The sequence below is a fragment of the Chamaea fasciata genome, unplaced genomic scaffold (assembly GCF_029207755.1).
Source record: "Chamaea fasciata isolate MVZ Bird 193981 ecotype frontalis unplaced genomic scaffold, bChaFas1.0.hap1 SCAF_12, whole genome shotgun sequence".
Taxonomy (NCBI): Eukaryota; Metazoa; Chordata; class Aves; order Passeriformes; family Sylviidae; genus Chamaea; species Chamaea fasciata.
This window is the reverse complement of record NW_027094097.1, coordinates 18,189,380-18,202,876: the sequence shown is the minus strand read 5'-3', so window position 1 is coordinate 18,202,876 and position 13,497 is coordinate 18,189,380. Positions and strand designations below refer to the sequence as shown.

The following is a 13,497-nucleotide window of genomic DNA, read 5'->3' as shown; positions in this document are numbered from 1 at the left end:
AAAGTTTGCTGTATCTGTTTTCCAAAATGTTTTTTGGAATTCTCAGTATTTTATCGAGTTTTACGATGCTGATATCAACCTAGAACCAAAACTCATTTGTCCAGGTGGGGGCAATGTTGCCTTTAAAAAGCAGGAGCTGACCCTCTTTTTCCATCAGATAATAGAAGTCTTTCCTTTTCCAACCCAAATCCTTCAGTGTCTGCTATTAAAACCATCTATCCTACAGTACAAAATATTGTATTTATTACTTCTTGAAAGCACTGCTTGTAAGATCTCAGGATGTTAATGTGTCAGATGTAAATGCTCAACTATTTTATGTGGGTGAGACTAGTATTTTCATTTGGCCTCGTGCACTTTTATGCATTTGAAGTTCATGCTGTAATAGTATGCAAAAATAATGGTTAGCTTTAACTTTTCAGTCTGCAATTTTGAAACAGCTTGTTGGTAGTAATGGCTTTGTTTCTAATAATAATACAAAGTACATTGCTACTACTTACTGGTTGATGGCAAAATTAACTGGCTATCCATTTCTGAAATAATTCCTTTGGCTTGATTCCTCTTGTTGGATTAATATTTACTGTTTTCATCAAGTGTAGGTATTTTTCATTTTGTTGTACCTATGGACTATATTAATTTTATGCTAATTCAGAAAAATTGAATTTGATTAAAAATAGAGAAATGTATTTGCTAGAATTAACAATAATTTTGCTGTAATTGAATGTGTTCTGTTAGTACTGGTTAATTCAGGCTGTGAGGTTGCTTGCTGTCAGAAATGTTTAAGCCTTTTCACCAAAGCCCTGATCACTAAGTATTAGTAGTGTGTTTGCTGTAACAAATTTTAGCTTTCCTTAAAGTGCTGTATTATGGTCTGCCTTGTAATTTTTGCTGTCTATAATGTGTGTGAAATGTCCTTTTAATTGTCAAATGTGAGTTTTTATCTGTCACAGTTTTAGCATTCCCAGCATCGTCTGAAAAAAAAAAAATGGCTGCTGTTGGACTTGTAGTCTACTCTTTGTGGTGGTCTTTAACACAAATACACGTGAAGTATGATAGAAGTACCCTTGATGGATGTTGCTTGTGTTGGATAGAATTCAGTAGCAAAACCTTTCTCATTGGTGTGGGGAGCTCAATTGCGTAAGTCAAAATACAATTTTAGTGGGAGTCTGCCTGGCTTTTAATCCACTACATGGCTCAGAGGGAAGGTACAGTTAGTGCCCAACACAACTTCTGTGTGCTCCCCCTGAACCAGATGCAATTCCCATTCTTGTGTTCAGGTCAGTGTGAGGTCTTGTGTCTGTCCAGAGGATCTCTGTTCCCCCCTGGCAGAGGCTCAGGAGGAGCCCTGCTGCTGAGGTGCTGCTGAGCCCACTGAGGTGCTCAGGGCAGGAGTATTTCTGATTGCACTTGCACAGTGCAGTGCTGTACTTCCACTACAGGTGCTGCCGTGGAGAGTGGGTGTTTCTTTCAAATAGCAGAGAAATGTTCTTACAGGTGAAATAACATGCTTGGCTGGGGAATAGGCAGCCTCCTTTTTGGAAATACTAGTTGCTACCTTCACTACTGGGCACTTGGCTTGAAATTTGTCCATGGAAAGGCTAACAGCTGTCTTCTCTGGAGGTTTTCATTCAGTTGTCAGCTTCTGTGGAGTATTCTAAAACTCCTGTCTGTTGTGTTCCATTTGAGAACTGATAATTTGGAAGTTGCTTGAGCAATCAACAAAAAAACCATAGGCTGTCAAAAAACCTAAGTGAACCTGTGCCATTGGACACTGGCCCAGTTTTCATCATGGAAGGACATTGGAAGTGTTAGCTTTTTACTTTCATGGGCATGTGTGTAAGCGTGCACATACACACATAAGAAAACTTGACAATATTTACAGTAAAATCATAAAGTAAGGTCTGACCTTTCTTCAGTTGATGTCCAGTGGTTGTTTGTCAAGGCTGGGCAACACAGGTCAGAGTGTCCAGAAACAGCTGCTGGAAGGCCAAGGAGGCTTGTAATTCTGAATATCAGCACCCAAGAGTCGTGGCCTGTACTGGAAATATGAAACTTTCACAACTCACTTTCAATGCCTTCCACTTCTCAGTAGATGTCTAGAAATGGACTGATTTAGTCAACTGCAGAAGTTTAGTCACTTGCAAAGGTGGCTGTATTGTTCTTACCCTGCGTGGGCGAGACACATTCTGGTGAGGAGCCAGTGAGGTTTGCTGTTGTGGTGTTGATTGGGAAGTACTCAGCTGCCAGTACAGGTTTCTCCCTGAATGCACCCCTCTCTTCCCTGCAGCTCCTTGTTTGAGCAAGTCATCTGCAGCCATGAGTGCCCCAGATACTGCCTTTCCAATGGGGAGGCTTCTCATGGATGGAAACCAGCCAGAACTTGGGGTTTGCTGCCATCTCTGCTGACTTCTCAGCAAACTGTCTCTGCTGAAGAGAATACTCGGCTGAAGAGAGTAAGTTGAGAGACTTACTAAATATGTCTGCTAAAAATGGATAATAATTAGGGTAGTAAAGACAGAAAAAAGAAATCATCCAATCAGCAAAAAGACAAGTCAGGTAGGTAACCCTTTGGTCAGAACTTCCCCTGAGCCTGCTCCTGGTCTCTGGCACACGGTCAGCATGGATCTGGCTGAGGTTTTCAACTGCCTTCTGCTTCTTGTGGAGCCCTCATGCTGCCACCTCCTTCCCCAGCCCAGCACTGTGTTCCCTGTACTTGTTACTTGTGTGCAGCACCTCTGTATCAGAAACATCCCTCTGCTTTAGCTGAAACACTGAGAATGGCACTTGGGGGCAAATTTATCTGTGAACAAGCCTATCAGAAGATTTTTGACTCCTTGCTCTGGGCAAACTTAACATTTTTAAGAAGGTATGAATGCAAACGGCGTGGGGGTAGAAGAGGCCTTGTATTTGGTCATGGAAATGGATTGTTTTAGCACAGAAGCTTATGGATCTTGTCATAGATTTCTTCAAGAGATAAATGCTGTAAGCAAGGGACTCCTTCTTAGCCTGTGCATGAAAATAGCAATCTTACTGGTAGACGTGGATGTTTGCTGAGCCAGCTCTTATGTGCAGCTCATTTGGTAGATTCAGTGAGGTTTAGATTTCATATCCTATGGGAGGAATGGATCTGAAGGTCTGCTTGGCACAAATCATTGTAAGAGAGTCGTTGTCCCACTCACTGTTGCTGGTTTTCTTTCAGCATCAGGGCTGAAGCTGCAGAGCAGGGGCACAGCTCTCTGCCAGGGGTACAGCACCCAGCTCCACACTGCTGCTCTGACTGTGTGAGCCAGTGTCCTGTGTCTGTGACAGTGAGGGGAAATCCTGAGCAGTGCAGGCACCCAACACCTGGTGAAGCTTTTGTGTTTGGTTGCTTTATTTTATTTTTTCTGTTTTAATCCAGCCAGCTCAATTTTTGTATGTTCTTGCTACAGCCACTGAAGTCTGTGTAGTTGGAATTGTAGACATACAGGCACGCAATCCTCTCTCCTTCAAAATCCAGTGTAGACAGAGATATTTATTTTTATCACACTCTTTCTCTCTGAGCAAAGCTTAGTTAGTGGCAGATCTTGTCATCTTCTGTGAGAAAAGTTTGAGACAAGCCTCCCATTATCTGTGAGATATTTTGGGAAAGCCTGTGAAGTGAGACAGTGGTACAGGATGAATGATGATGAAAAAATTGTGGAGAAGGTAGACAAGATGAAAAGACACAGCTGAGGAGACACAGCAGGTGTGGGACCACATGGTTACCTAACTTGCAGCTGGGTGGAGAATAGAGAGTGGCCATGCAGCTGTAACTGCATTTACCTGTGTGGCTACAGCCTCTTCTTTGGAACAGGAGGCTTAAACAGGAATTTGACTTTTTGTGAATACACAGAATCAAATTTCCTACAGAAAAAGTATTCTCCAACACTTCTCTAAGGGTATTCTTGACTCCCCGTGTGCTGATCACAAAAAGCTGGCTTTAAACCAGTGAGCCAAGCCTGGCTTCAAGACAGAGCCAGTACAAGTTCCTTGTCTGCCATGTCAGATGGAAGCTGGTAACAGCAAGGCTTCTCTTAAAAAACCTCTTCCTGAGCATAGTAGGGCTATACACCATACTGTCCCAATCCTTTCTTGGGGTTTGTGATGTTACCTTACCCAGTGTTGCTTTTTTAATTGATAACTCTTGGCTAGTCAAGATGCAAGTGCATGAAAAAGTATGTGTCACTTATCTCTCTGTTTTCTTCCTTGTGATATCATTTACAATAATTCATTCTTGTGGTCTCCCATTAAACCACCCTGTTTCCAAACCGCTTGGCCCGTTTCCAAAGCGTATCTCATAGAAATGCTGATACCTAGCTCCCTTAAGCTCGAAATTGCCTTAGAAGTGTTTAACCAAACAAATGGTTGGATTTTGTTAGTGTGTGAATTCTTAAGGGTTTAATTGCTGCATGAAGTGTAAAGCACAGAGTGCACTCTCTGAACTCGGAGCAGGGTATGCTGAGATCACAGAGCATAAATCTCCAGCTGGGAATAACTTGCTTTTATGGCAGTAAGAGAAGGACAAGACTGTATGTACCTTCACTCCTGCTGTCCTAAGACTGGCTGGCACCAGTTCATCTGTGTGGCTGCTCATAGCCGTGTTGGTTAATAATGCCTCACACCCCTGAAACCTCAGGAAATGTTGCTGAGTAAAGTGCTTCAGTATTCACACCTGCTTAACCTGAGGTGTGAGGAGGGCACACTAAGATAGGGCGATATCAGTTTTCTATTTGCTATTTTGCAAGACTAGCAGGGAAAGGGAAGATTTTGTCCTGAGAATAGGCTCTGGGGAGGACATGGGTTGCAGGTGGGTGATGCTCAGTACGACACCGTGTCAGGATGTGTTGCACAAGGACATCCACCTGCCTTTCACCCCAGTCATCATCGCTCTGCCACATTAACAACTGCACAAGAGTGATTATTTTATAACTATCGTGAGGAGAGCCAGTTCTGAGTGTACAGATCAAGCAGGTCTGTAGAGCAGGAAGGTGACAGCTTTATGTGTTAGCTCGTGGGAGTAGATGTGGGCTTCCCAAAAAATGCCTGCGAGAGCTTGTCTTTGGGTTGGGTTGGTGGTTGGATCATAACAATTCATACACATGGCTCAGATATCCCAAATAAAGTATTGCTTCCCATTGTGATATTGGCCATAATTTGCTTCATTGCCTGGCAGTTTCAAATTATTTGACAATAAAAGTGTCAGCAAGCCTATAAAAGTAAAACACATGCTTAAAGGAAGATGATACTTTATTTTTAAAAAATGGCACACAGTGACTTTATGAAGAGCTATGACTCTTTATAGTCCACAGTGTTCAAATTTAAAGTGTTACGCAAAGCGTTTCATGGTGTTTCACAGTCAAAGGTTAAGAAAGCTAAAATCAATATCAAAATGCATATTATTTTTCTTGGCTTGAAAGCAAAAAAGTAACTATAAATCTGCATTTTGTGGTGCCAATATTCTGTGAAAGTAACACAGCCATGTCTTACTCATCCGTTTTGTTTCAGAGGGACAGGAGGGGAAAGGAGTTTTGTGCATCACGTTGTGTTTCAGTTCCAGCATTGACTTACAAACCTGTATTCACTTTAGAATTGACAGGACTTGAAATATTTCCTCCAGACTTCCCTCCTGGGTTCCTGCAGGGGGAGCAGAGCCCAGTTGGGTTGTAGACGGAGGAGCTGCTGCAGGGACTTGCTGGGAAGGGCTGGGAGCTGCTGTGAGGAGGAGCATGTCCAGCCAAGCTCTTCTGCAAGGCTGTGGCGTGTCACACACGTTTCTCCTTCTTTTTGACTGTGATACTGGTTTATGTGCAAAATGATGGAAACTTGTGGGTTTATATTTTTCCCTGTGAAAGGAATTAAATGCTCTTGGTTATTTTTGTAGGTGGCTTGTAAAGCAGGCAGAAGGCACCTTGTATTCCCACGCTGTTGGCTAATGTTGGGTTACTGGTACTTAAACAAGGCATTCTGTCAGTAGAGCAATGGCAAGTTATCATCTGGCTCTTCTTATACTTGGCGTTGTTCAGTTTCAGTTAGTAATGCTCACAGTATTTTGTAGTGTGTTTTGTAGGAAAGATTATGCATACACACAGAACTGAAGCCTCCATTGGGAGAGCTATGCCCATACTTCCAAGAAGTTTGGACTGTGTTTGCTCTGCATCTTTTACTTCTGGTATAGCTTCCTAGTCATTCTAGAAAATAAATTGAAACAGTAGCATGCAATTTTCATGGGGTGCTCGGGTATTCTCACTGTTAAATCTGCTTTATACATCGTGCACTTTTCACCCTGAAATGAAGGTGTTTGTTGCTTTTGCTCACCAAAAAAAAAAAAATGACGCAAAGCAAGATCAGCTTCTCTCTCAGAAGGTTTTGAAAGAGATAGAGCTGACCTCCTCAGCTTCAAGCTAAATCAGTGAACAGTTTGACATAAAATCTAATGTCTCTCTTCGGTCAGCAGCCCTCCTCTATTCACCGTCCCTTTCAAATGCCTCAGAAACCTGACAGCCTCAGACATACCATCTCACTGAGATCAGCAATTCACAACTGTGTTCTTGCTGAAAAAGCAGTGCTGAACCGGTATTTTTAAAGTGAAGTTTTTCGTCATTCAGCAGAAAACTGAATTCACAGTTAAGTTCTGTTATACAAAATGTAATGTGTATGTAATGATGACATACACAGTCTACTAGACGTGTAGCACTATCTAAAAGGGAAATATGATGGGGTTTGGTGAATGTTTATGATATTATTGCCTGTGTCGATCTGTTTTAAACAGCTCTTAAGAGATAAGCTGTAGATCAAGATGCCTACAAGGCCTATTTTCATTTCTGCATTTGATTTGTTGATATTGCTGCTACATTTGATAGCAGTCCAAATAACATTAAGTAGTTGTTTCTGTATGTGACCCTTTTAAGACTACACTTTCAGACAGGTGATTTTGTACATGCAGCTGAGAACAAACTCAAATGCACTAATAGTATCTTTTTCACTAGATTTGCCATCTAATTTCAGGGTAAAATAAATGTATTTTTTCTAAGGAACCTTCTTTTAGATTTTTTTTTTCTGGTTAGTCAACAGGAAAAGATAGTAGCTGTCATACATTTTATTTGATATAAATGTGCTTCACCATTTATTTTGCCTGGCAAGCAAATACACGAAACTGGGATCTTCTTAGGCTCCCATTATTTTCTCAGAATAACTACAATATTTGGGCTACTTCCATGTCTTGGGCAACATTTTAGCTGATGGATATGTTCCCAACTGAAGTTAAATGGAAGAGAATTCCCGATAAAAGCCAAAATATCTCCCAGATGTCCCGTTTGGTTTGGATGCTTTCTCACTGAAGCATACAGGCTGGATGGTGTGCTGTGATCTGTGGTGGAATTTGAAAGATCATCTTCCCTCATGTCTCCTCTTGTCTGGAAGCCAGGAGACCTGAACAAATGGTGCTTCCTAGCTTGTGAGCCTTGTTTTGGTGTACCATCAGCTTTGTGATAGTTTTTTTTCCATTGCTCAGTTCTCTAGTAATTCAAAAACTATTTAACAGCCACTGAGTGATGAATGGGTTTGAGAAAATGCTGATAATTGTAAGGTTAAAGACATAGGAAGATTCTACCTCTGGTAAGTTCAGAATAACCACTTTGCAGGTAAAATGTACAATAAAATATACAAAACATAGCAACTTCCAGTAGACACGTACAGGGAGTTCTCGAGTTGTTAGTCACAGCTTTACTGCCACCATGCTGAATGGGCATTTACACTTGTAAATGCAACAGAGTTAGGCCACAGAACTGCTGCAGAACCCACAAAGCATCTTGAAACTTGATTTGTGACTCTGGAAGGGTCAGTCTGGGGTGTGTCCAAAGATCTAGAACTGATCTGTTATTACAGCATGTTAGCAGCTTCTTCCATGATTCTCAGTTGCTGCAGCTACTTTTCTGTATCTGTAGATTTTTTATGTGTATCTTTAGCTATTTTTAGAAGCAAGTCTAACCATAAAATCCAAACTTAGTAAGTGTGGATGGGGTTTCTGATTTTGAGGTTTGGCCAGGCTGGTTTGCAGTTTCTTTGTTGGTGTCCAGTCGTGTTTTTTTCACCCTGTGGATCTGACATTTGCTGCCTGTTTTGTGTCTTTTTTCAGCTAGCAGCTTTGTCGATTACCGTTCCGTATTCCGTATTAAGTGAACGATTGTAGTGTTTGTATTAGTTGTACTGTGCACACAGGGAGCTCTGCAGTTCTCTCTGTAGCACTCCCCCAAGGAGTTTGCTGCTGTAGCTTTAAGCCTGGTGCAGTTCTGCAGCTGCAGCCACCGGGGCAGTTCCTGATGTTCCAGTCCTGCAAGTCTGCAGCTAAGCCTTGCCCAGTCTGGAGAGGCTGGCAAAGACTTCAGGCAGGGCACAGATTCACTCAGTGCACAGATTTGTTCATGGAGGAAGCTGGAGAGTGGGTTTTAAAAGTTCTCGGAGTAAATCTTCATGAGTTTATGTCTGTGTGTGCAATGTAGCGAGAAGAGTCCTAGCCCAGGTGAAATATTGTTTAGTTTTATCGTGATTGCCTTTGTTTACTCACTGTCCATTGCTCTCAGTAGCAGTTGTGTTGGAAGTGGTGATCAGCTACAGCAGAGTGTGATAGCACTTTTTGTGGTAGCTTGTATTCATCCTTACCTAGTCACATTTGGTGCTTGGGGACAGAGCTACACTGCACAGTTTTCCTGATTACTGCTGCAATTAGGACTCAGTGGCAGAGAGGGTGCCCCAGTGGAGTGCCCTGCCTTCTGCTTGTGCTGTCTGACTGACCCTGCTGTGAAAAAGCAGCCAGGGGAGGAAAACTCCCAAGGTTTTCAAACACAGTGAAGGAAAATCTTATTTCTTGTGATGATTAGCCTCTCATAGTTGTTTGGGGTGGTTGGAAAAAGACTTACATCCACAGATTTAAACTCTGATTCATTACCATAGAAATCAGGAGGTGACACAAATACTGCATCAAGATCAAAGTCTTGTATGTAAAATGTGCCTTCCTGTAATCAATGTATGATGAACCAAGGGGGTTACTGGCTCAAATGTTGTCTTGTCCAAATGATTATTTGGTTATTTATTGATTTCTGAGCCTGCTGAAGGCAATGCAATGCCTTATCAAGCAGGCTTGAGAAGCATAGTACTGCAAATGTCTGACATGGTCCTCACAAGGGTGTAGAGTCCCACTTGCTATTCCTGTAGATTGATTTCTGGCAGCTGAGCAATCAGTGGTGAGTCATTTATTCATGTGTAGAATAAATATATTTCTCAAGGAGTAAGCCAGTTTTTTTCTCCCCAGAAAAGAAAGCACTTCATAATTTCTTTCTTCTGCCTCTGATGCAGAAAGCTGTACTGTGTGTACTTCTATGGTTGGATTTTTCCATAATCCTTATTCCACCAACATTTCTTTGTTAAGTGGGATTCAGTTTTGGGTGCTGGGTGCTGTATGTGGTGCTGACATTTTTAAGGAAAGAAAAAAAAGGACATGGTTTTTCTTCTGAGAAGAATTGCTAGAAACTGGAACTGAGGAGCCTAAAGTGGACTCTTCATGTACTTTTTGTCCTTTCTGTGTTCTCTGAGCATTCCCCTTCTGGACCAGCACAGCCCATAAGAGTGTCCATTTAAGCCATATGGAGTGCAGACACCCTTCTGCCAGGAGATTCCAAGGGGCTGTCATCCTGTTTTACTTAGAACAGTGGTCAAGTAGTGATTACATTGGCCATCTACCGAAACGCAGCTGATTCTAAATGCAGAGCAAGAGAAAGGTCCACCATGTTCTACTGCTTCTTTGGAACTAAGTTTCTCTTTCTTTCCCCTGTGTTTCCTTTTCAGCCTGTTTGATATGGGAGGAGAATATTACTGCTATGGCTCTGACATCACCTGCACCTTCCCTGCCAATGGCAAGTTCACTGCTGACCAGAGGGCTGTCTATGAGGCTGTGCTGAAGGCGTCACGGGCTGTGATGAAGGCAGTCAAGCCAGGTAAAAGATCAGAGCCTGTCAGCAGGAATTGAGAGCTTTGCTAGCAGCACTCAGGCTGCCACATCAATTATGTTTGCATTTTAGAAAGTGTTGGAAGGGAATAGGATGATAAAATTAATTTCCATGGTTAAGCAGCTCCTAATATATAGAGGTAGGATGCGCAAAATTTTCCATACACTTTAAAAGACATAACATAGAAACAATTACTAACACAATTAATAAGATCCTTTAATTTTTTAATTCCCTTCATCTGAGAGTGACAGTTGTTACTCAGATTTGTCTTTACACAGACAGCCATCTTCTCAGGATGCTTATGCCAAATGCTGAAGTCAGAGTTCATGTGAGCACATGTTGTGCTTCAGTTTGTTTTAAACATTTTCTGTATTTTGTGTGTAGGCACAATGGAAATCTTCTGTTGAAAAAGGGGATGGAGTGTGCATCTTTGAGAAGGATAATTAGCCTCAAATAGCTTTCAAAAGCACTGGCTATTGGGTACTCCACTGTACCAATTTAAATGCCCTTAAATTGCAGGCAAACTGATTCAAAAAATACACATTTTCATTTGAAACAACTGTCTGGCTTAATGAAAGCTTTGTTTTTCTCCCATTCTGCTTTCAGGCCAGCAAATAAATGTTTTAGAGCTAGCTGCTTCTGTGATTTTGTCACTGGTGAAGGTACTTGAGCATTTCTCAGTATTACTAATGGAACATCTTTGAGAGGAATGTACTCGATGCACAAAGCACACTTATCCTCTAAATGTGCCATATTAGTCTTCAGTCATCAGGCCCTGAGTGCATGTGCTTACTGGATTGCCAGTCAGAACAGAAGCAATTTTCCTGGTATACAGGCTGGCAGCAGCAATGTTTATTTGAGCAGCTTGGAAGGGAGTGATGCCTTAAGTTTCAGCTTTCATATTTTCCAGATTCTGTACTGCATTAGTGTATAACTCTGAACTTCATATAGTGTTAGCAAGTTCTCTTCACAGCTCAGTCAGACAAAACAATCCTTTTCCAGCCCCAGAACCAAGGACACCATTGCAACTTCGGGCCCAAAAAGTGCAAACGACAGCAAGTTGAGGAGAGCAAACTGGGAGGATGGGACTTCATAACCTGAAGCTGTAATTGGACAATTAACCCCAATATGGAAATGAACCAAAACTTATAAAAGTGTGAAAACTCGTGATCGGGTGTCCATCTTGGGTGGAGCCATGGCCAGGCTCTTGTACTGCCCAAGGTGTGTCCTTTGGAGGCCTTTTAATAAATCCCTACTTTATTCCTTTAACACTGTCCAGCCTCTGTTCTAGGCAGCCTCTCAAGGCATCAGGAGAAATAACACTTTACCCTTATCTGCAAAATGAGACTGGATATTTTGCTATTTTAATAACAATATACATTCTTCATCATCTGCTGTTCTTCCCCTGAAGACTCATCCCTATTCCTTTTCACAGTTTGTGTTGCATTTCAGTGTCACCTTTAATTTCATGTAACATTTTTAACAGTGTTTTATGCTAATAAGTTGCAGACTGTCTTCAGATTTGAGAGCTGATATGATGTTGTGCTCAGGATGGTGTAGAGAATTTTTCAGTTTGCTGAACACTTTATTTACAGTGTCAGAAAATAAGGACATACTGAATTGAGTATTTTTGAGAAGTAGTTGCAAGGGTCTTTTGCTAGCTTTGGGAGCTTGAGATCCACAGACAAATCATTTTTAATCTCTGGCAGAAAAAGGGACTGAACTTTCTGTTCTTACTGTTGTCTCGCCTGTTTGGAAGAACGATGCAAATGCATTTGCACTCTTCATGAGACTAGCAATCATGAATTCTGTATCTACAGAAAATGGTCTGTGGAGTGCTTCATTGGTTTCATTCCTCTTGTACTTCAGAGTGCAATGAAATGCAACCTGCGCTCTTGGATTACAGATCCAGTTAAGAGTCTGGTAACAGGCAAAATTTTTCACCATCTGAAAGTCTGCTTTTTAGGTCCTTTTTAAGATCTCCTGGAAGACCAGCATTCTGAATAAGAAGAAATGGGAACACTGACCTTTATAGCATGGTTAGTGTCCCCTGCTTGTCAGGCTGCTGAGAAACCCCAGAGCCCCTCAGGGGGCTGATGCCAACTGATGCATTGTCACTGCTGTCCAGTGGGAGAGGGGCTGCAGCCTCCCTAAACACACCCAATTTGTGAGCTCCTTGACTAAAGCACTGGGAACTGCTCCTGGGGGAGCCAGGAAATGATGATGTGAATTCACAAGTGTCGCTTCTCCCTGGAATACTTCGGGCCTCCAAGAGAAGAGGCAGAGGAGCTTGAAGGATTAATGGCACTAAATTTAAAATCCAGAGCCATCATGTTTTAGTGAGATTTTCTGGATTATGGAGCCTTTGTTAATTTTGCTGTTATTTTTGCTAGTCTTCATTTCCCAGAGTGCCTAAGATCAAAGGCAGCCAAGTGACTGGTCAGGGGGCAGGAGCTGTTCCTGGAGCAGGCCGAGGGAGTGTGGCACAGCACAGTCAGCAGCTGTAGGAAATGGTGTTTATCTGCAGCTGCACAATTGGGGCCTTCCTTGCGCCTTGTGGCAGAGGGTCACAGGGCACATCGGGGTGTTAGTGGTTCCTGGGGTCTTTCTGACTGCAACATGGGGAGTGAGCACTTCAGGGGGAGTCACTGACCAAATACTGGCTTACATAACTGTGTTCATGGGAGGACACAGCTTGCTAGCGACCTTAAACATTCTGTATAGGTGTGTTTAATGCAGAGATTTGCTTTTTTTTTTTTTTTTTCCAGTTTGGATCTCGTATGAACCTCATTAACTTTTGAGTGCAGAGATAATAGACCTGCTAATACATTCTGTTTATATTTCTATATACAAACAGTTGTTATAATTTAAAAAATACTCCAAAACATTGTATTTCGTTATAGAGAAGCATTCATCTGAGTACACTCTGTGCGTGCTCTGAATGTGCAAATAGCTCTAATCATATAGATGGGTCTTCTTACCTTACAATTCCAAGAACAGAATTCCTTCTGCAAGGCAAATAATATACTCTGAAAGTTAAACACTCTCTATGGGATTACAGCCCAGGTTCAGTGTAGTTGTCACAACTTCTGCCACAAACAAAATCTGTTTAAAATAAATGGGGAGGAAGACTTCGTCAGTCTTGCATAAGCAGCAGTTTTGAAACCACTGCACATGGAGCACTGATGAAGACAGTGATGCTTGTCACTGAAGGGAAAGTCAAAGAAGTGCACTTGTGTGGCAGTGGGCTAATTGTCTTTTCTACAAAGTCAGGCCTAGGATCCAAGATGTCACAGAGGAATGTTGCATTTCTGCTTAGGGGATATTCTTAATTGTGTCAAGTCCATCTGCATTAAATTTCCTCTTCCACAGAACTGAAATAGAGGGGCAGATGTGCAGAATATTGACACTTTGATTTCCTTCAGTGCTGAGGCGTCGTCTGTTTCTTCCTCAGGACAGTGATTTGAGACACAGTTTG

General features: G+C 41.9%; 1 protein-coding gene across 1 annotated transcript in view; it reads left to right on the top strand.

The window, feature by feature from the left end:
* Positions 1 to 13,497, top strand: part of PEPD (peptidase D) — a 140,706-nt gene that overhangs the window by 93,421 nt on the left and 33,788 nt on the right. Inside the window, exon 12 of the mRNA XM_066194888.1 lies at positions 9,859 to 10,007. Within this exon, the coding sequence (XP_066050985.1) occupies positions 9,859 to 10,007 (149 nt within the window). The remainder of the gene's footprint in view (positions 1 to 9,858; positions 10,008 to 13,497) is intronic.